The sequence below is a fragment of the Primulina tabacum genome, chromosome 14, assembly GCF_025594145.1.
Source record: "Primulina tabacum isolate GXHZ01 chromosome 14, ASM2559414v2, whole genome shotgun sequence".
In the NCBI taxonomy this organism is placed as follows: Eukaryota; Viridiplantae; Streptophyta; class Magnoliopsida; order Lamiales; family Gesneriaceae; genus Primulina; species Primulina tabacum.
The window spans coordinates 7,075,522-7,099,797 of record NC_134563.1 but is presented as its reverse complement, the minus strand read 5'-3'; the positions used below and the strand labels follow the sequence as shown (position 1 = coordinate 7,099,797).

Sequence of the window (24,276 nt, the reverse complement as noted above, 5' to 3'; positions counted from 1 at the left end):
AAAATTAATCCCACCTCCACTTTTGTTCTTGATTTAAGTTTTACAGAAAAAATTTGTATTTTTAACTTCATAATAATTAGACGATGTATATATATAACATAAATGCATTGTATACATGTATTTGCATTGTATACATGTATTCTATACTAGATACAGTTTAATGCAAGGTCTCTTGTGAGACAGTTTTACGAATCTTAATTTGTGAGACGGGTCAACCCTACCGATATTCATAATAAAAAGTAATATTCTTAGCATAAAAAGTAATATTTTTTCATTGATTACCCAAATAAGAGATTCGTTTAACAAAATACAACCCGTAAAACCGTCTCATACAAGTTTTTCTCTTGATGCAAATGATAAGATATGTATCTATTACTATATATTTATTACCATAACAAGAGCATAATATATATGAAGCCATAATGTAATTTTCGATTTGCCTAAAACGTCATATATCTTATCAAATTAACTATATAATTTTACTGTGTTTTAATGATGTTTTACTTTATATTTTATTTTATCTACTATCATTTCAATTTCAAAATTTTATAACTTTTATTTTAAAATTTTAAAATACTTTGTTCTTTATTGTTTTTTACAAACACATTTTGCGTTTGTCACAATCCGTATTATTAAGTTTGAGATACTTAGAGTAATTAAATTTTGATATCATGATCTATTTTAATAATTATATATATAACAAAGTATTAAAACTTTAATGGATGTCATATATATTGTTTCTTAATTATCAAGTTGTCGATTCAATTCCTACATAGTTCTTAATTTTTTTCTTTTCTTTTTCTATTTATTTTTTTAATTCATATATAAAATTACAGTTAATCCCTCAATATTTCTTATAAATTTATTTTGATAGTCATTTAAATATAAATAAAATGAATCATAAAAGTATTGTAGTGCACTAATATATATAATGTATTTGTACATAATTGTTTCATAAACTTTCAACTCGAATTTTCACAATGATTGGATTTAAACATCGTTCTTTTTCCATATATCTTAAATTATTATCTCAATATTATACATTTCTTCATCATCCTTTAAATTTTATATCATTTTTTGAGGAATTTTATCTGATTATATTTTATTTTATTTTCATGGAGTTAAAAGATATGACGAATAACGGTATTTTGAAAGAGAGAAATATATTCAGTAACACAATATCATAATCCATGAAATAAGATATTAAGCCTTAAAGCTCAGTTTGGAAGGTATGATTAAGCTCGGATTAATTTTTAGTACTTTGTTTGATTTTTTTTATAAACTTTACGTTGATTATATGTTTGACTATTTCATTGTTTATCTTAGAAAGCAAATATATACCTTGAAGATGGACAGTGTATATCCGGTTACAGTCACCAACACTGACACAATGTGATAACCAAAATACCCCTCAATGAAAATCAAAAAATAGCAAGCGGGTCTTGTAAAACTAATTCTCTTTCTTCAGAAGAAGCATGGAGAGGAACCGTTGATAAATCGCGACTTCCAAATTCAAAGGGGCCTACCATGAATCCTCATTTTTTGGATAAATCTAAAGAATTCTTAAGCTTATTCGAGAGTAAAACGTGAAAAATTACAACTTTGGGGGAAAATAAACAATGAATGGGAAATAATGAAAATATAATATGAAATATATTTTGGTCATAAATATGTTTATTACGATGTTATCTCTCTTGTTAAATTCACATCACACGTAATATATCTATCCATCAAATTACATATCTTATCATATCAAACATTTATAAATTAAATTATTAATCATTCGATTATCACGTAATACTAGACAAAGCTAACAGTAAAGAGAAGATAATAATTATCTGTTCCAAAAAATAATAATAATAATAATAATAATAATATAACGAATTAGAAAGGGCAATGAAGCTCAAACGGTCAAAAAATGACCCCGCCTCGTTATCCGCTGGGCCTCTGAAATTTTCTATGCCTTTTTCCACCAACAGATCCGAACCAATTTCACAATCTTTTTTCCTCGATTTTCTGGAAACCAGATTTTCCGACTTCGTTTTCTTTATTTCCCTCTCCTGCATTTCTAGATTTTTTTTCGTTTATGTAGTCGATAAAAAGCAAGATTCCTTCTTCCCAGAAAAATGTTATTTGAATTCATCCAGACCCTTTTGCTGTGAATTCATCAATCAGGTGATTTTCGGCAGATTTCTGCGTTAGCTTGCTTAAATTTTTTGATTTGTTCCCCTGTTTTGTCTTGTCATTTCTGGGAGCAGAGACGCATTTCTTTTAATACAGTGACGATCAGGTTCTGTTAAGATTTTCTTGAAATTCGATTCTTATTCAGGGATTAATTGCTTGAGGATCTTTAGATCGTGTGCCATTAGTTGAAACATCATTTTTGTAAGGGGGAATTTAACGCTATCATGCCCCCCAAAATCTTTTGCAAAAGATTGGTTTTTTCATTTCTCATACTTTTGTGTGTTCTTCCTTTCATTTTTGTCGAAATTCGTTTGCAGTTGTTAATCTTATCTCGATTCCATGTTTCATTTAGTTAATTATTAATGACTGAATAAACAAAAATCATGCTTTAAATTTGGAGCGTGGGCTGCGTGTTTATGATCAATTAATTATGTTTCACGGGGTCACAAATTGTTACTTTTTTCTTCGAGCAATGGTGACTACTGACTTTTTAGTATAATGGGCTATTTTTCTGTATGAATTTCAAGAAATTTCCGAAATAGCTTTGGTCTTGAAAATATTCTGTCCGCAGGAGCCAAGTTTTGAATTTGTCGGCGGGGTTGATAAATAGTTCGCAAGAATGTTTGGCTTCAGAAAATCGCCGGCCAACAACAAACCCCCAACTCAGAAATCAGTAGATCCTACCAATCCTTTTGATTCAGATACCGAATCAGATAAGAAAAACACAATCACACCATCTAGAAGAACATCTTCCGAGCCCATACCTGTGACACTGGATGATGATGATGATGATTTTTTCGGGAGGCGGCCGCCATCTGCGAGCAAGCAAAAGGACTTTGATAAAATGTCGGTTCAAGAATTGGAGGATTATGCTATGAACAAGGCTGGGGAGACCACTAACTCGGTGAACAATTGCTTAAAGATTGCAGAGGATATGAGACAAGATGCTACTAGGACACTGGACATGTTGAACCAGCAGGGCGAGCAAATTCACAGGACACACGTGATGGCTGTGGATATGGACCGAGATTTGAGCCGGGTATGGGTAACTTTGATCTTATCATATCTTTGTGTTAAGGTTTTCTTAAACAAATGAAAATGTGTTTGTCCAGGGAGAGAAATTGTTGAATAATCTCGGTGGCATGTTTTCGAGGCCGTGGAAGCCAAAGAAGACAAGGGCGATCAATGGTCCTTTAACTTCAAAAGGTTTCTTCCATCTCCCTTGATAGTTACTTATGGATTCATTCATTAATGCGATTGTTTACCTGAAACATAAAAGGTAGAGTAGTCACAATCAATTGTTTCAAAAATGATGACGAGTTTGCGACTTTCGACAGATGATAGTGATACAGGAAAAAGAAGTACCCCGGAGCAAAGAGAAAAGTTGGGCTTAGATCAGGCACCCAAAAAACGTGGCTCGCGCACACCTCCTCCGGAGCCAACTAGTGCCCTGCAGAAAGTTGAGGTACATACTTGTGCACATCAATCGTGCCATATACGATCTGAAGTGATGGGCGATATCCAAGTCTCAAGCTCACGCTCAGCGACTTGGTGTCAAGTTAGTTTCGGCAACCCCCCTCTCCTTTTCTCCAAGTAAATAGTTTGTATTGTCTTGTTTTCAGTTGGAGAAAGGAAAGCAGGATGATGCACTTTCAGACCTTAGCAATATATTGGGTGAACTAAAAGGCATGGCTGTCGATATGGGAAGCGAATTGAACAGGCAAAACAAGGCCCTGGATCACCTTGGACAAGATGTTGATGAACTCCATTCTAGAGTGAAAGGTGCCAATCAACGTGCACGACGTTTGATTGGCAAGTGATGAAATAAACTCACTTATACACTTGCCTTTAGATTTTGGTACTTGGTCAATTATCTTTCGACGGGGGATATCTTTGAAGCTGTGTCCGTTTCATTGCTTTATTTTTTTTATTAATTGTAAAAATGTTTTCTAAGAGCTATATCATCAGTAAATAATGGCATTATTCATATATATATATGTGTGTGTGTGTGTGTGTGTGTAAATCTTGCATGCAGGCTAGTGTTTGCCCAAGTATGTAGTCCCATACTAAATTATATAAATCTTGCATGCAGGCTAGTGTTTGCCCAAGTATGTAGTCCCATACTAAATTATATCCTTAGCATGTAGTCCCATTCGTGTATATATATATATATATATCATTGATATATGTTGAAATTCAGATCTTGCCGGAAAAGACCTGTCACAAACATGACATACTAAGTTTATCTTATAATGGGAGATAGATAAAATATATACATCAGATAAACTTTTTACAAAAAAATGTTATTTAAGAGAAGTTTATAATTTATCGAGTATTAAGTTTAAAAAAATTTACTATAATATAGGACCATACAATGTAAGCTTTACCCAATTCAGTTACTACATATGTATGTATCACATCATATAATTAAAAATTATTTTTACCTTCATTTAGCAAATGGATAAAAATTTAGATGAAAAGATCTCACGGGTTGTATTTTGTGAGACAGATATCTTATTTGGGTCATCCATGAAAAAAAATTACTTTTTATGTTAAAAATATTGTTTTTTATTGTAAATATCGATATGATTGACCCGTCTCACGGATAAAGATTGGTGAAACCATGTCACAAAAATTAACTTATTTCAAAATTATATTTTAGTATTTTTCCGAAAGCTGTTCGAAAACCTTATCTTAAATTCACTGCTTTCCATATATAAGCAAGTCCTACGTTACTAAAACGGAAACCCAAGCCATGATCACTCCAACTGCCTTCCTCTTCGTATATTTTTTCTGCCTTCTCTTTTACGTAAGCCACGGTTCGGTTTCAATCTCCGTCAGTCATAAGCTGTTGTCCAAGTCGGGTGATCCGATAACGATCCGTTGGTCCGGTGTCGACTCACCTTCCAAGCTTGATTGGCTCGGGATCTACTCCCCTTCAAATTCCTCCCATGAAAACTTCATTGGTTATATTTTTCTATCCACCTCCATGGGATGGAGATCCGGGTCGGGTTCGCTTACTTTCCCCGTTGTCAACCTCCGATCCAAGTACCAATTCCGGATCTTCCACTGGACCAAGTCGGAAGTCGACCCCACCCGATTGGACAACGATCACAACCCATTGCCAGGGACTAAGAAGCTGCTAGCAGAGTCGGAGGAGATCGAGTTCGAGCCGGGTCGTGGCCCTGAGCAGGTGCATTTGTCCTTGACGGGTAAGGATGGGGAAATGCGGGTGATGTTCGTGACCCATGATGGGGAAGAGAGTTTTGTGAGATATGGGTTGACCCGGAGAGAGATGGGCCGGGTGGTGGGTACCCGTGTTTCGAGGTATGAGAGGGAAGATATGTGCGATTCTCCAGCGAATGAGAGTGTTGGATGGAGGGATCCCGGATTTATTCATGATGGTGTCATGATCAATTTGGAGATAGGGAAAAGATACTATTATCAGGTTAATTACTACTTTATTATAATGTTTGCTACATTTTTTTGCTGCTCAAAATAACTGCTGATTTTGTTTCCAAAAAAAAAAAGTAACTGCTGATTCATCTTGTTGTGAATCTTTTATTTTACCATGATAATGAATGATATTGCTTGATTAAATTGTCAGATGAACTTCTGAGCATGCTTGTTGATTATACCCTACGAGTAAATTCTTGGTGGACATGTTCATTTGTGTTCTAAAACGCAGGTTGGAAGTGATCCCGGCGGATGGAGCGTCAAGTTCAGCTTCATTTCGCAGAATCTTGATTCGGATGAAACAGTAGCCTTCATGTTAGGCGATATGGGAACAGCGGCACCATACAAAACCTTTGATCGAACACAAGGAGAGAGCTTGTCCACGATCAGATGGATAAAACGTGACATTGAATCCTTTGGTAATAAGCCCATGATGATCTCGCACATTGGAGATATCAGCTATGCCAGAGGCTATTCTTGGTTATGGGACACTTTCTTCACTCAAATCGAGCCTATTGCCTCTAGAGTCCCGTACCACGTTTGCATTGGCAATCACGAATACAACTGGCCTCTGCAGCCGTGGAAACCAAAATGGGCTAGTTCGGTATACAAGAAAGACAGTGGAGGGGAATGTGGAGTGCCTTACAGTCTTCGCTTTAACATGCCTGGAAATGATTCAGAACTAACCGGAATGAGGGCCCCTGATACCCGAAATCTGTATTATTCATTCGACATGGGAGTGGTCCATTTCGTGTATCTATCTACTGAGACAAACTTCTTACCAGGGAGTAAGCAGTATGAGTTCTTGAAGCGCGATTTGGGTACGACTGATAGGAGAAAGACTCCTTTTGTGGTGGTACAAGGGCATAGGCCAATGTACACAACAGCTAATAAAAACAGAGAAGCGGGTTTGAGGGCCAGGATGATCGAGCATTTGGAGCCACTTTTTGTGAAGAATAAGGTTAGTCTCGTGTTATGGGGTCATGTTCACAGATATGAAAGGTTTTGTCCTCTAAATAATTTTTCTTGTGGGGAGTTGGACAAAAATAAGGGCGCTGAATGGCTTGCGTTTCCGGTGCATGTTGTGATTGGGATGGCAGGGCAGGACTCGCAGCCATTGTGGGAAACAAGGGTGGGTCATCCCGATGACCCCATTTTTCCACAACCCGTACGATCTTTGTATCGAAGTGGTGAGTTTGGGTACACTAGGCTCGTGGCTACGAGGGAGAAACTCGGGCTTTATTATGTGGGGAATCACGATGGAGAGGTGCACGACGCGGTGGAGATAGCTGCACCACCAGGTGAAGTAGTGAGGAGTAGCGGCGGAGAGACGGCGATGGGGCGGTGGTCAGAGTTCATTAGTTTCTCATGGCATGCTGATTTAAGTTCAAGTATTCTATTTTTGGTTCTAATTGGTTATGTGATTGGGAAAATTTTATATGGTGGAAGACATGGTTTTGTGGACAAAAATTGGAGTCCTTTGAAGAATGAAGTAGTATGAAAGAATGGCATTTTTCTTTCAAAAAGAAAAGAAAAAAGGAATGGACTTTTGATTACTTGATTTAATTGCATATATAAACGTGCATGGTTTGTCAATCAAAACAAGGAAACAAAACTCTTGGAATGCCATTTGGTGGGGATTTATAAATTTTTATCTGTAATTTTCTTATCTTGAGTTTACTTTGTTGAATTTACTACACTTTAAATATAAGAATTTTCCTATAATATATAAAGGGTCAACCAAAAATAGCTTTCATCTGGAAATAAATCCAATAATTTGATTATAATTAAGGGATAGGAAAAAAGGAGCAAAATAAGATAAGAAATTTGGACAAATTGGCTAATTTTGTTTTGGATCTTTGTGATCTTACTTGTACCTTTGATCATATTCTTGAATTTTTTTAGTTTAGTCGGATAAGACAATCAGCCTCTCTGCATGTGGATATAAAATAAGTTTTTTGTGTACGATATTTTTTTTCTTAAATATTTTTCAATAAAAATATTAGAGATTAAAAAAACTCTAAAGACTATTTTTTAATACTTTAATTAAAAAAAATATTTTAAGTAGAATAATATTTCGTTGTTTTTTAAAATTTAAAAAAATTATGTTTAAAATCAATAATTTTTTGGTTAAATATTTTTCAATAAAAAAATTAGAGATTAAAAAAACTCTAATGATTATTTTTTAATAATTTAATTAAAATAAATATTTTAAGTAGAATAATATTTCGTTGTTTTTTAAAAATTAAAAAAATTATGTTTAAAATCAATAATTTTTTTGTTAAATATTTTTCAATAAAAAAATTATAGATTAAAAAAACTCTAAAGATTATTTTAATAATTTAATTAAAATAAATATTTTAAGTAGAATAATATTTAGTTGTTTTTTAAAAATTTAAAATTTTTATGTTTAAATCAAGGATTGAGAAATGCCAACGATGTTTTCGCCTAATGGTTAAGGTTGATGTTTGAGAGTTGTTGGTTTCAGGTTTGAGTCTCACTTATTACAGGTATTTTTTCTAATTTATTGAAATAGATTTAGTTGTTTCTTTGTATTTTCTTTGCCCAAATAAACAAATATCAAGTCTCATCAATAGTAAGGACAATCACATTATATCTTTAGAAAAACATAACATCAAACACATGCACATGTAGTCATCCTCGTAGACCCTCTAACACGGATAATTACATTATATCTTCATAATCTGAACAATATCATACTTATATTCTAAAAAATTAGTAGGTCTTTTATGAGACGATCTCACGAATTTTTATCTGTGAGACGGGTCAATCATACCGATATTCACAATTAAAAGTAATATTCTTAACATAAAAAGTAATATTTTTTTCATGAATGACTCAAATAAGATATCAGTCTCATAAAATACGACTCGTGAAACCATCTAACACAAGTTTTTGACCTGAAAAATATAATATCAAACACTTGTACATGTAGTCATTCTCATAGACCCTCTAACCCTTGGCAAGTGAAATAGTGTTTAGCTTAAAATATTGCCTCTCTATCTTAATCACAAGTCAATTCTAAATCATAATAATCCCCACCCAACCACCCCTAACCCACTATATATCCAAACAAATTTGAAATTTCAATCTTATTTTTTCGAAAAATACAATAATTTAGATTACATTTAGATCGAAATATTTGACCTGATTTGATTTCATTTTTACGTATCAAATGAATGATATCCCTTCGAGTCTTCTATCCATTCGACTAAACTATAATCAAAGATTTGAAATATATATACACACACACACACACACACACCAACGTAAAATCCTCTCCTCCAAAAAATTCACCGACTTCACAATAATGAAGAGCGCTCTTGCTTGTAGTAGCTTCCCACGCAGCAGCAGAATTCTTGTATCGTTCATCGTAGTTCTTTCCCTCCTTCTGATCGTCACATCAGCCACTCAATCCTCAAATCCTCAAGCCCATCATCACAAAACACATGAGCAGCAAGCACGGCGGCGTCACCATTCTTGCCACCCTATTTCCACCGGCCATCAGATTCCTACCGTCTGTTTTCAGCTTCAAAAACTATTGATCTGTCACTGCCCACCATTTCCGCCGCCGCCTCGGCTGCCCCGTGGTGGCCATGAGATTGATCCAAGATACGGTGTGGAGAAAAGATTAGTCCCTTCTGGACCAAACCCTCTTCATAACTGAATCTCAGCCCTCTGATGATCATAATTCCCTGGTTCTTTTCTTTAATTTTTTTTCCCATACTTTTCAAGAATTTCAATCGACTCTTCCTTTTTTGGCATTATTTCTTGAACTTTTTTTTGGCATGCAGCAGACGTACACCTAAAACAGTTCTTTCTTTTTTTTTTCTTTTTCTTTTTTGTTTCTATTTTGTTTGTTGTTTCATTTATAACCTGCAGAAACATGAGAAACTAAACGGAGATTTCCAAGCTCGTATCAAGGTCTGCGTACGCGAAGAAGTTGAAAGATATCTGATTGCTTTGCTGTGGAGAATTGGAGGGGCTTGCGGTGTGGAAGCAGAAAAAAGTCAGAAAAACAACCATGGAAATTGTAAAACTTTTTCTGATTTTCGCTGTGTGTAATTAATTCTTTGGAGAAAATGTACAGTTCTGTAAAGGTTCAAATTTAGAAACGAGAGGACAGATTCAAGAAAATCCCATGAATCTCATGATTTTTGAGCTGTGATGCGGCATAAAGGTATTTTCATGTGCTTTTCCAGTGTATTAATTAATGTGATCACACCTTTTGTCAATTTATTATTAATATACTTGAAATAATAATTACTAGTCTCATTCATTGATATTTATGTTCAAATTATTTTTTTAGGTTACGAATAGTATTATCTTGTTCGATTCAGCCTACTACACTCTTATTTATGTGTAAAATTTATTCACAAAATTTAAATATATACAACATTAAATAAAGTGGAGATAAAATCATTGATCATTTTTTTATAGATGTATTCATATTTATATTGTATATATCGATGATAAATTCATACACATGGACAACGACATAGTTTATAACACTAATTTTTGGTGCAACTTAAACCCAATGTTAATATTGGATGAAACAAAAATATGTGATTAGTTCATGTCTATTTATGTTCTGACAAAAACTTGTGTGAGACGGTCTCACTTGTCATATTTTATGAGACATATATCTTATTTGGATCATCAATGAAAAAATATTATTTTTTGTGCTAAGAGTATTATTTTTTATTGTGAATATCGGTAGGGTTGACCCGTCTCACAGATAAAGATTCGTGAGACCGTCTCACAAGAAAACTACTCTTATGTTTTGCAATGATCGCAATCAACAGGACTATTGTAAAATGTTCTTATGCTTATATGTCAAACATCAAAACGTATATCAAATTTATATATATATATATATATATATATATATTTCCTCGTTGATTAAATTAATCTTATTTCATCGTTGTTTTAAGTTATTTCATCGTTGTTTTACTTTCATCAAAAAGTAAAACATATATTTCTGAAATATTCTACTCAAATTATCCATATATAGTCGATTAAATTAATCTTATTTCATCGTTGTTCTAAGTTATTTTATATCACAAGATGATAAATAATTTAGTAACATAATATATTATTTTAAAACTATGATGTATCATGCACGCACGATATAGTTACCGTAAAAGTATTGTTGGATTGTATATACATATATATTTTATTTTATTAAAGTTAAGAACATGATAGTAACTAATGTTTTTGGTCGTAAATGACTTTCTCTTTCGAAAGGTGGAAATGGAAGTCAATGAGTTTAGGGTGTTCAAAAATTGACCATAGATCAATTCCTGAGTCCCGTTCTATATGTCAATACTGGCAATGAAGGACACCAACTTTACCCTTATATGATACTAATATTACACTTTTGTTTTTTTTTATTAATTTAAAAACACACTTTTATTTTTATTTTTTTTATTTCAACAATTCAAATATCAATTCAGTCACTCCATAATTTGTCAAATTTCACTTTAGTCCATCGATAATGATTAAAAAAAACTATACACATACGCATTGCGTGTGCAGAATAACTAGTATCATATATAATTGGGTTGTGTTTGTTAATGAGTTTCCGATTTATATGAATGAAAATTTAGGAATGATGAGTTTGTCCCACATAGGAAAATAAAAGTGATATATGTGAATTTATATCGAGTTAGACTTTATGAAAGTGTAAGAAAGATTGGTCAAGCTTCTCTCGCATGTGGAGGGTTGTTGGTGCTTCATATAGCTGGCTTATTATTGATGACAACCTTTACCTTTCGTATGGATGCAATCAACCTATATAACTGACCCAATCTCTCAAACACACCGCCAAATCAAACTCATCTCTTGTTCCTACTTTCTCTCCCTGCTCACTGTGTAAGCTGCTTATGGTTCTAAATAATATGTCGATAAATTTCATGCACTAATTCAGTTCGTCGACGTTTTGTGCTAATGTTGTTACATGTATGCCCGTTGTATCTTGAGAAACAATCGTTCATTTTGATCCTCTAAGCACATTTCGAAGCTGACGGATTTGTTTTAAGGAAACTGTACTTGTTACTGTTGGTATTGAATTCTTTTGTCTTGGGAAATCAAGGGATATAAATGGGTGAACCAAATGGTTAGGAGAAAATAGTCGATGCAAGAGTTTGATTCTTTTTCCTTAAAACGATATTGCCCCGCCCCGATGCTCACGGTTGTTGGCAATTCGTTTTCCAATATACAACGACTACGACTTTAAAATAGTAGCACTATAAATTTCAAAGCCACACAAACTTGAGATGTTTAGAACGCTATCAATATGGTATGCAAACTTTCTAATTTCGAATTCTAAGCGTTAAACTTAAAAATCCAATTCCAAGAGTTTAAATCTTGCAAAACTTGGATTTAAGCGTAAATACTTAAAAAAACTCAAAACTTGAAGACAACTCTCGAATTTAATTCCAAAGTTCGAATTTAAGCGTATAAGCTTAGAAAATTCAAACTCAAGATTTTGTATCTTGAAAATTTGAACTTTAAGCGATAATGCTTAAAAATTCGCATATAGAACCATACTTAGAGAGAAAGAAGAAGAAGAAGAGAAATCGGTGCAATGAATGCAAATGAGGGATGTCCTATTTATAATAGATGAAAAGCCTTGAATCAAAAGAAATGTCACTTCATGAAATGATACACCATTTCACAAAAAAGCTTGCACCTTTTAATCAAAGAGACTTGGATCCACAATTCAATTGAAATCACATGGTCAATTCACTTCATGAAATGATACACCATTTCACAAAAAAGCTTGCACCTTTTAATCAAAGAGACTTGTATCCACAATTCAATTGAAATCACGCGGCCATTGGCCGTGTGATTTCAATATATATTTTTAATTATATATATAATATTACAATATATTATTATATATTAGTGCACCGACGCACGCATTGCGTGCTTGTATAATATTTTTTTATAATTCATTTGATTTATATTTAAATGAGGATCAAAATATAAATATAAGAAATAGTGAGAGACTACACTGTAATTTTGATATATAAATTAAAAAATAAATTGAAAAATAAAAAAATAAAAAAATGACATCACTCGATAAAATTTGAATTCAATTAATTTCTCATTCACCTTAATTGATAATCGAGAAATAATTCCGTTCGCTATGTAGCTCGTTCAAATTATTTTTTCGATTTTAAATGAGTACAAAACTCATTTTTCTAACAATCCCCCACATGAATGAAAATTATTGCATGTGACTATGCTGACTCGACAAATAGCGTTCTAGAAAAATATTATTGCATCAGGATATGTAGCTTTTGGCTTTGAACCTTCCTTAGTAAGATATAATCGGATTTACTTGGCAATTAGTGGACGTGATGCCTTGAACTATTCGCCATTTTGTGTAAACCAAGACAATTATATTCACACAATAACATTTCTAACATTTCATTATGTTCTCACTGTTGGGTCCATTTCGGCCATGGACACCGCTTGGTTTCGCGAGTGCTTTTCATATTTGAAGCGGCCACACTTCGCACTTACGCCGGTGATCTCCTAGGAGAGTATCCCACTATACTCCAACATACGTATTAGTATATCTTAGGAATCATTAAAGGTAAAACCTAGCCGCATACCCCTTTGTGGGCAACACCACTTATCATAGGAATAGGTAGGAGATTTCTCCAAGGTGTTTCTACCAATCTTGTAATTTAGTTGTCCCTTTTGAACCTAGATCTTGGGATCTCCAGTCAACTAGGTTGGGTATCCACTACAAGATTTAATTTTGGGGTTTTAATCCCATTCCTCTTGATAGACAATTCATTTGATCTCTCGGTATATCTTTTGTTAGTGAATCCGCTAGATTTTCCTTTGATTTTACATAATCAATGGAGATAATGCCATTGGAGATCAATTGTCGTATGGTATTAAGTCTACGACGGATGTGTCGAGACTTCCCATTATATATAGTATTTTGTGTCCTTCCAATTGCTGATTGACTATCACAATGAATTATTATTGAGGACACTGGCTTATTCCAACAAGGGATTTCTTCTAAGAAATTTCGAATCCACTCGGCTTCTTCTCCAGCTTTGTCTAAAGCTATACATTCCGATTCCATTGTGGATCGAGCAACGCAAGTTTGCTTAGAAGACTTCCATGATATAGCCCAACCACCAATGGTAAATACGTAACCACTTGTGGATTTTGAATCTGTGGGGACCCGGACGCTAATTCATTCCTTAATCATCTTTAGGAATAATTCAAACAATTATAATAAACAGGGTCTAAATTTTTTTTAAAATACAAAGCGAAAACGTAATGTAATTCAATTCAGATTACATACTAAACATAAACATATAAATCTTGTATTATCTACAAGAATTCAACTAGGTTCAAATATATATCAGTGCTGAATCCTAAGTTGCTTCGAAGCCCGGATCTCCACGCTATCTAGTCCAGCCTCGTTCTCTTCTTGACCCTGATCCTATCCCACCTGTTGTCATGCACACATACAAACAAGATAACAGCCGGATAACTCCGGTGAGAATTACATTCTCAGTATAAATCATGTATACATGCAATCATAAAAACAATATAAAAGCATATAACAGATATGTCTAACATGTATTCAAATCAGAATATAAATCCATATCAAGAATAAATCCTATTCTAAACATGTACCACCATCAGGAACATGATTCAACGTAACTCAATATAAACTGTCAATTAGACTCATGACTCCGCATTTTAGACTAGACTCAATCCTAGTCTAGGGATCCCGGTTTCCAGATGTGGGTATTCTCATATCGACCAACAGTAATAGAAAAGACTCCAGTTCTATCCACGTCGATATGGTATCGATCACCAGTAATAGAAGAAGCTCGGATTCTATCCACATCGGTATAGTATCGATCACCAGTAATAGAAGAAACTCCGATTCTATCCACATCGATATGATATCGATCATCAGTAATAGAAGAGTTACGATTCTATCCACATCGATACAGTACCGATCACCAGTAATAGAAGAAGCTACATTTCTATCCACATCGATAGCCAATCATCCGGTGACAGACTTTGGCACTATCGCCAATACACTATCTTGTGACATCGTGCAATGTGCCCGTGACGATCCCGCCACTATCAGGCGCTTCTGTCACAAGATTACTCGTCTAATACCTGCTATCTATCAATCAAGAGAATAAGTATATCAATCAAATCAATATGATAAGGTAAAGTATGTGATTTAGGGAAACTCGAGCCAAACCTCACTCGAGTTGTGCAATCCCACCTCAACATTAATTTATACCTTTATCTTCTCGGTCCGACGAAGACGAAGTATTGAAGTCAACTCTGTCCATAACCAATGTCCAGTTGTAGCCTGCGTTGATAGGAACACAGTACTGAAGTCGGATTAGAAATCAAACAGACGGTTCGCTCGTAAATCTCAAATCTCACGCAAAGCTTCCTCGGTGCTTCCCTTCTCAATCTGAGGAAATTGCTTGGATATACACACACATATATATATATATATATATACACGTCGCCCATAAAAGAGGCAAGTGGCTTGTTTTCCTTCTGCATGTCGCGCGCATATGCGCGCACAAGGCCGCGCATATGCGCCGGAAGCCTTATCCGAACTACCGGACTGCTCGCGCATATGCGCGCACATAAGTCGCGCATATGCGCGAGACCTACTGTCTCGTGCCTTCACCATTTGCGCATATGCGCGCCTTCTGCCGCGCATGTGCGCCGAACTCTCTGGACGTTCAGCGCATGTGCGCGCATTCGAGCCGCGCATGTGCGCTCATTGTTCTATCTTCCTCGCGCATGTGCGCCCATACATGTCACGCATGTGCGCGGGGACTCTTCTTGTACCTCAGTGTCAAATCTTCTTTCGGCTCTCCCGATCTGATCTTTTTTTGTCTATAATCATATCAATTAATCAATAAATCTTTTCAGATTAATCTCGGATTACAGTAATTAAAATCTCGGGCCTTACATTTCTCCCCCTCTAAGATATGATTTCGTCCTCGAAATCACAGGCAATCAATTCAGATAAGGAAGAAATGTATACTAGAGGTTACTTCAGGAAATTTATTCTATAAAATCATTCTGAAATCTCAATCTCATATCAGATTCTGTCTCTCTTAATGCCCTGCTAACTTTACCGTATTTCTAACAACAGAATAGTCTTCATTCTGAATTTTCATTCTTTCACGCATCCCTGATTTCAATTTGAAGAAGAATTCAAGAAGTATAATATCATCATACTACTTAAGATCATTCTGATAAAATCAATTGCGAATACTGGCTATACAATATCCGTATATACCAATCAATAGCTCTTAAGAACTCAATCTCGGCTTCAAATTCCAACAGTCATCACCTGACGTTGGCATATTTCATGTCAACTTCTGAGCTACCTTCCTTTGCTCCTGAATCAGTTTCATTTTCTTTATCAGATCTTTGATCCCATCAAATCTAATCTCAGGTATCACCGCAGTATCATCCCCATATGAAGGAAATTCGCAGTTCTCACTGTACAATATCTCGACTAAAGCTATTTCGATATTCATCTAATAGCTATCATTGTACAATAATTCATAAAGTGACAAGATCTCAGGTCACTAGTGCTAAAATCCAGCACTACAGTTCCTGGATATCCTCCAGTATCTAGATAGTTCGCTCCGACTATCCGTCCATCTATAAACCATAGATAAAAAATCATGCTATACATTCTGCCAAAAGTATAAAATCAACCAAAAATCACGGTATGATATAATTAACTCTGGCATTCAATACAATCTGACCCCTTTTCTGACATACCTCTCAGTCGTTTTTTCATATTTGTACGTCATCCTGTACAATATACATATGCAGATTTGAACAATCGTTCAATCATAACCACATCCTGGTACATTCTTGGCAATATTTTGGTAAGTATCACCAGATCCATAGAATTGTACTCCTATTTCTATTCAGGAATCGATAATCTGTATATTCAATCTCCTGGTTTCTATCTTCCTGTCCTCATCTGTCAGCGATTTAGACATTTCAATACAAATTCTGACATAACTGATTTCATTTGTTTACATCGAAACTGTCCATTCGAATTATCACACATTTTCTATTACCAGAATAATACTGAATCTACTACTGTGTGCCTCTGACAATACCTGTTATTTCAAATTCGAAATATCTGGCACAAACAAATCAGCTAATTATATAAAATAAAGCATTACCTACCTGGTATTCCGATTGACACACTGTTCTGACTATCGAAATCAAGTTCTGAACAATCTGATCAAACTTCGGAACTGCTGTAATTTTCAACATCAGCTCTGAGCCGGCTTGAACGTTCTGAAGTTCTGCCATTATTAATGTCGTTTTCAGCCACTGATCACTGTCTCAACTGTGCTACAATCAATCAGTATACTATCTTCAGATATCACAGACTCTGAATACAATCTGTTGCAATCTGAATTCATAGCCAAACAATTCTGTATACAACAATCTCAGTTCCCAGAATATTCAATACAAATTTCAACTGTTCGATTCAATCAATCATATGCTGCGAATATATCTCAAAATATCATAGATAAAACGAGCATACGGTCATCAGAACACTTCGGAACACATGATTTATCAACCCATACACAGAACTGAAGTATTTCCCAGAGAAACACATAATCAGATGTAACTCTAACTCTCAGGCAGTAAATCTTCTAACTGACATTTCAATTCTTTCAATTCAATCAATATCATTCTGTACAGAAGTCTAAAATGAAATTCATACCTGATATCAAATCAAGGCTGAAGTTTCTCTTTCTGATATAAGACAAACCCGGAATTTCATCTGGAACGACTATAGCAACTCTCCTGCTACTGACAAATCATTTCCAGATAGGCTCAACTTCAGTAATCAACTGAATACATAAGGAATTACTCCATTCTTTTCGATAATCATCGAATCATACATAATACAGATATCAAGGAATTCAAAATCGAGAATCCTTACCGTATATCATTCGTTCATCGGCCATTTCAGGTCCGAATCTTACCATCTCCTGGCAAGAATCTATAATAGTTCTGTACTTGTTAGCATATTAATATCAATAATGTAGTTAGAATCAGATAACACAAGTACAATACAATCTAATTCAATCTCATTCTCTTTTTACTGCAGTACATAATATATAACAGAATTCACTGATATCAATTCCTCTCCCCAAAAGGTACAAAGATCAATACTACAGTAATACAGACCCAGCAGGTACAATATATATCAATACAACTCAGTCAAAGATAATCGTAGGGAATGCATTAGTATATATCAATATCTATGCAACATAATCATAAAAGAACAGTACCTGCCACTATATCATCAGGTGTGTCATGTGTCTGTTCCTCGGTCTTCTACTCCCTAAAATCTTCGGGAACTTCTCTGAGGACAAACTCTCGCAAAGTGTCCCGGCTGTCTACAAATATGGCAACTACTAGTCACTCCCTTGATTGTAATCCACCAATTCCTGGCGGCCTCTCGTAACTGGTTGGGCACCAATTTAATTTTCCATTCATCTGAATACTTAAGCAAATCAAACAACAGTTCTATGTCATCTAACCAATTCTGACACTCTTCAGACATCTCAGTACCCTTCAAAATCGGCGGTTGAAACGACTGAAATTTCTTCAACTGTATTTCCATCGGAGTTTCTGATATATCTATCTGTTCAATCGAAGTACTACCTCTTTCAGGAATTCTTCGAGGAGGTATATCTGCTTACCACAAGAGTTAGCCATCACATGAGATAAATCAATCTTAGTCCCTTGCTGATCAGCTTACCTTCTGATCAAGAATTGGTTCTGATTCATTTTCAAATCAAATACATTACCAAATCAACTCAGGTATTCAGGTAACATGTATTTAAAAGCAGTAAACATAATATCATGCTAGCATACACAATGTAATTCCACATTATAAGTAATCACATGCTAGCAATCACATGCAACGAAAGAAAACTCAATCTACCCCGCTCACTCTTTTCTATCTCAATCTCAAGAACCTACAGTTCTAGAACCTACTGTTCTGGAACCTAATGCTCTGATACCACCTGTTGTGGGGACCCGGACGCTAATTCATTCCTTAATCGTCTTTAGGAATAATTCAAACAATTATAATAAACAGGGTCTAAATTTTGTTTTAAAATACAAAGCGGAAACATAATGTAATTCAATTCAGATTACATACTAAACATAAACATATAAATCTTGTATTATCTACAAGAATTCAACTAGGTTCAACTATATATCAGTGCTGAATCCTAAGTTGCTTCGAAGCCCGGATCTCCACGCTATCTAGTCCAGCCTCGTTCTCTTCTTGACCCTGATCCTATCCCACCTGTTGCCATGCACACATACAAACAAGACAACAGCCGGATAACTCCGGTGAGAATTACATTCTCAGTATAAATCATGTATACATGCAATCATAAAAACAATATAAAAGCATATAACAGATATGTCTAACATGTATTCAAATCAGAATATAAATCCATATCAAGAATAAATCCTATTCTAAACATGTACCACCATCAGGAACATAATTCAACGTAACTCAATATAAACTGTCAATTAGACTCATGACTCCGCATTTTAGACTAGACTCAATCCTAGTCTAGGGATCCCGGTTTCCAGATGTGGGTATTCTCATATCGACCAACAGTAATAGAAAAGACTCCAGTTCTATCCACGTCGATATGGTATCGATCACCAGTAATAGAAGAAGCTCGGATTCTATCCACATCGGTATAGTATCGATCACCAGTAATAGAAGAAACTCCGATTCTATCCACATCGATATGATATCGATCATCAGTAATAGAAGAGTTACGATTCTATCCACATCGATACAGTACCGATCACCAGTAATAGAAGAAGCTACATTTCTATCCACATCGATAGCCAATCATCCGGTGACAGACTTTGGCACTATCGCCAATACACTATCTTGTGACATCGTGCAATGTGCCTGTGGCGATCCCGCCACTATCAGGCGCTTCTGTCACAAGATTACTCGTCTAATACCTGCTATCTATCAATCAAGAGAATAAGTATATCAATCAAATCAATACGATAAGGTAAAGTATGTGATTTAGAGAAACTCGAGCCAAACCTCACTCGAGTTGTGCAATCCCACCTCAACATTAATTTATACCTTTAACTTCTCGGTCCGACGAAGACGAAGTATTGAAGTCAACTCTGTCCATACCCAATGTCCAGTTGTAGCCTGCGTTGATAGGAACACAGTACTGAAGTCAGATTAGAAATCAAACAGACGGTTCGCTCGTAAATCTCAAATCTCACGCAAAGCTTCCTCGGTGCTTCCCTTCTCAATTCTGAGGAAATTGCTTGGATATACATATATATATATATATACACGTCGCACATAAAAGAGGCAAGTGGCTTGTTTTCCTTCTGCATGTCGCACGCATATGCGCGCACAAGGCCGCGCATATGCGCCGGAAGCCTTATCCGAACTACCGGACTGCTCGCGCATATGCGCGCACATAAGTCGCGCATATGCGCGAGACCTACTGTCTCGTGCCTTCACCATTTGCGCATATGCGCGCCTTCTGCCGCGCATGTGCGCCGAACTCTCTGGACGTTCCGCGCATGTGCGCGCATTCGAGCCGCGCATGTGCGCGCATGATTCTGTCTTCCTGGCGCATGTGCGCCTTTACATGTCACGCATGTGCGCGGGGACTCTTCTTGCACCTCGTGTCAAATCTTCTTTCGGCTCTCCCGGTCTGATCTTTTTTTGTCTATAATCATATCAATTAATCAATAAATCTTTTCAGATTAATCTCGGATTACAGTAATTAAAATCTCGGGCCGTACAGAATCATTTGTGTCTGATATCCAATTTGCGTCACTATAACCTTCTAGGACCGCGGGATATCTCGTATATTGTAATCCATAATTTAAGGTGTATCTTAAATATTTAAGTAACCTTGTTAATGCCTTCCAATGATCATTGCCAGGATTACTTGTAAATCTACTGAGTTTGTTTACAACATAAGCAATATCTGGACGAGTGCAATTCATGAGATACATCAGACTGCCTATGATCTTCGAATACTCTAATTGAGATATGGGTTCACCTATATTTTTGGAAAGATGCAAACTTGGATCTACAGATGTTTTGATCAAGGACATATCTTTCGCATTATATTTTTCCAATATTTTTTCAACATAGTGAGATTGCGACAAAACACGTCCTTCCAATGTTTTGGTAACCTTTATTCCCAAAATGACATCTACTTCTCCCATATCTTTCATATCGAAGTTTATTGTTAACATCTTCTTAGTAGTCTTGATGACATTAATATTGCTTCCCACAATTAACATATCATCAACGTACAAGCATACTATCACATATGCTTCAGGTGTGCCTTTGATGTAAATACATTTATCACACTCGTTAATTTTGAAGCCATTCGACAACATAGTTTTGTCGAATTTATCATGCCATTGTTTTGGCGCTTGTTTAAGCCCATATAATGACTTAACGAGTCTACACACTTTTTTCTCATGTCCAGGAACCATATATCCTTTGGGTTATTTCATATGTATTTCTTCCTCAAGTTCCCCATTGAGAAATGCCATTTTCACATCCATTTGACGTATTTCTAGATTATGTAATGCCGCAATTGTTATCAATACACGAATAGATGTTATTCTCGTCACTGGTGAGTATGTATCAAAATAGTCAAGACCTTCCATTTGTCTATATCATTTGGCTACTAATCTAGCCTTATATTTTTCAATAGATCCATCGATTTTGTATTTCCTTTTAAGAATACACTTGCATCCTAATGGTTTATTTCCCGGAGGGAGGTCAACAAATTACCATGTATGATTTTGCAAGATATATTCTATTTCATTGTTCATTGCCTCCTTCCAAAAGGGGCCTTCAGGACTTGATAGTGTTTCACTAACTGCCCTTGGTTCATTTTCCAACATATAAGTTAGAAAATCAGGACCAAAGGTTATTGCTGTTTTAGCCCTCTTACTACGTCGTGGTTCTTGTTGTTCTTCTTGAACTCCACCGCTCGTAGTTTCATAAGTCCTTTTTCGAGAACTTATTTCTTTATTTTCTTTACAAGGAAATGTTGTTTCAAAGAAGACAACATTCCTTGATTCAATAATTGTTCCTTCATGCACATCGCTTATTTCAGATTTATGTACCAAAAATCGATATGCACTACTATTATTTGCATATCCAATAAATATGCAATCTATTGTCTTAGGTCCAATTTTTACTTGTTTTGGTTTTGGCACTTCAACTTTTGCCAAACACCCCCACACTTCTAAATATTTGTAGGAAGGCTTGTGGCCTTTCCATAATTCGTAAGGAGTTTCGTCCTTAACTTTGTGGGGTATTTATTAAGAATGTAGTTGGCTGAAAGGATTGCTTCCCCCCACAAGTTTTGGGGTAATCCTGAACTCAATAACATTGCGTTCATAATTTCTTTAAGAGTGCGATTTTTCCTTTCAGCGATACCATTTGATTGTGGTGAATATGGCGCAGTAGTTTGATGAATAATGCCACTTTTGCAACAAAATTCTTCAAATGGTGCTCCGTATTCTCCACCTCTATCACTGCAAATAATTTTTATTCGTTTAGTAAATTGGTTTTCAACCTCATTCTTATAGTGTTTAAACACTTCTTCGAGAGCCTCATCTTTGCTACGTAGCAAATAGACATAACAATACCTTGTGCAATCATCAATGAAAGTAATAAAATACTTTTTTCCTCCTCTAGTTTGCACAAACTTCAAATCACATAAATCAGTGTGAATTAAATCTAGAGGAGTTGTATTTCTTTCTACAGATGAAAACGAGGCCTTTGTAAATTTTTCCTCAGCACAAATATCACATTTGTGTTTTTTGTTTACGTCAATTGAAGGCAATAAATTTAAATTTACTAGCTTACGTAATGAATTATACCTTACATGACCCAAACGATCATGCCATAAATCACACGGCTCAACCAAGTAAATAAAATTGGTACTTTTATTGCTTTCAATGTTACGAAGTACATTAATCGCATTCAATTTGAAAAGGCTCTTTTTCTAGATAGCCTTTTCCTACAAACATATCATTCTTAGATAGTACAAATTTGATAGAATGAAACACTAGTCTAAATCCAGCCTTGACAAATGCTGATCCCGACACAAGATTCTTTCGAATGTCCGGAACATGTAGCACATCAATAAGAGTTAGTTTCTTGCCGGATGTCATCTTGAGCACCACCTTTCCAAGTCCCACGATTTTTGACGTAATAGAGTTAACCATAAAGAGTTGTCGTCCATTAATCGGGGTATAGGTAGAGAACATTTTTTTTTCGGCGCAAACATGCCTTGTTGCTCCTGTATCGATGAACCATTCTTTTGGATTGTCCACTAGATTGGATTCAAACACAATAGCAGAAAACATGAGATCCGTCATGTCATTTGACAATTTCTCATCTTCGGCGATGTTCACTTGGTCCCTTGACTTCTTTTGATTACCTCGGCAATCTCGGGCCAAATGGTTAGGCTTGCCACAATTATAGCAATTTCCTTTAAACTTTTTGGCCTTTCCTTTCTTTGAAACATTTCCTTGGTGTTTTCTCTTCTTGCTAGCATTTTGTTCCACCAAATTTGCTCTCACCTCAAAGTTGCTCTTTCCGTCATTCCTTTCGGATGCCCTGTTGTCCTCCTCAATTTTTAGACGCACAATCAAGTCTTCAAGATTCATCTCTTTGCGTTTATGCTCGAGATAATTTTTAAAATCTTTCCACATAGGAGGCAACTTTTCAATCATGGCCGCCACTTGGAATGAATCACTAAGGGTCATTCCTTCCGAATGAATTTCTTGCAGAATTACTTGTAACTCTTGCACTTGGGCCATAATCGATTTGGAGTCAATCATCTTGAAATCCAAGAATCGTCCGACAATGAATTTATTCAAGCCGGCATCCTCAGATCTATATTTTTTGTCAAGTGACTCCCACAACTCTTTTGCCGTTTTCACTTGACAATACACGTTGTATAGTGTATTGTCTAGTCCATTCAAAATACAGTTTTTGCATAGGAAGTCCCTATGATTCCATGCATCAACGGCTGCACTCTTTTGAGTATCTTGTTCTCCTTCATCGTTGTAGGCGGCGGATCTTCTTTGAGGAATTTCGCCAAAGCTAAGGTGGTCAAGTAGAAGAGCATTTTTTGTTGGCACCGCTTGAAATCAATACCATGGAACTTTTCAGGTTTGTCTCCATGATGGACAGTTGGAGTCGTTGTTGTACTTGTTGAGGCCATTTTAGTTCGAATATCGTTTTAAGATTGTTGGTATTGTATTATTTTATCTTGGGAAATCAAGGGATATAAATGAGTGAACCAAATGGCTAAGAGAAAATAGTCGAGGCAAGAGTTTGACTATTTTTCTTTAAAACGATATTGCCCCGCCCCGATGATCACGGTTGTTGGCAATTCGTTTCCCAAGATACAACGACTACGACTTTAAAATAGTAGCACTACAAATTTCAAAGCCACACGAACTTGAGATGTTTAGAACGCT

At 35.5% G+C, this 24,276-nt stretch overlaps 2 protein-coding genes across 2 annotated transcripts; both read left to right on the top strand.

The window, feature by feature from the left end:
• The first annotated feature begins 1,930 nt into the window (after nt 1-1,930).
• LOC142524637 (putative SNAP25 homologous protein SNAP30) lies at nt 1,931-4,219 on the top strand. Its single transcript, XM_075628683.1, has 5 exons — nt 1,931-2,175; nt 2,756-3,223; nt 3,297-3,390; nt 3,522-3,649; nt 3,807-4,219. The coding sequence occupies exons 2-5, from the start codon at nt 2,804-2,806 to the stop codon at nt 4,002-4,004; spliced, it is 840 nt and encodes a 279-aa protein (XP_075484798.1). The 5' UTR covers nt 1,931-2,175; nt 2,756-2,803; the 3' UTR covers nt 4,005-4,219.
• A 691-nt stretch (nt 4,220-4,910) lies between these two features.
• LOC142525525 (putative inactive purple acid phosphatase 2) lies at nt 4,911-7,305 on the top strand. The gene is made up of 2 exons (XM_075629838.1): nt 4,911-5,632; nt 5,873-7,305. The coding sequence occupies exons 1-2, from the start codon at nt 4,940-4,942 to the stop codon at nt 7,139-7,141; spliced, it is 1,962 nt and encodes a 653-aa protein (XP_075485953.1). The 5' UTR covers nt 4,911-4,939; the 3' UTR covers nt 7,142-7,305.
• Nucleotides 7,306-24,276: the final 16,971 nt, after the last annotated feature.

Coding starts and splice junctions, on each gene's coding strand:
- LOC142525525 (XM_075629838.1), top strand. CDS start 4,940: ATGATCACTCCAACTGCCTTCCTCTTCGTATATTTTTTCTGCCTTCTC. Junction 5,633..5,872: donor GGAAAAGATACTATTATCAG/GTTAATTACTAC, acceptor TCTAAAACGCAG/GTTGGAAGTGATCCCGGCGG.
- LOC142524637 (XM_075628683.1), top strand. CDS start 2,804: ATGTTTGGCTTCAGAAAATCGCCGGCCAACAACAAACCCCCAACTCAG. Junction 3,224..3,296: donor TGGACCGAGATTTGAGCCGG/GTATGGGTAACT, acceptor GTGTTTGTCCAG/GGAGAGAAATTGTTGAATAA. Junction 3,650..3,806: donor GTGCCCTGCAGAAAGTTGAG/GTACATACTTGT, acceptor TCTTGTTTTCAG/TTGGAGAAAGGAAAGCAGGA.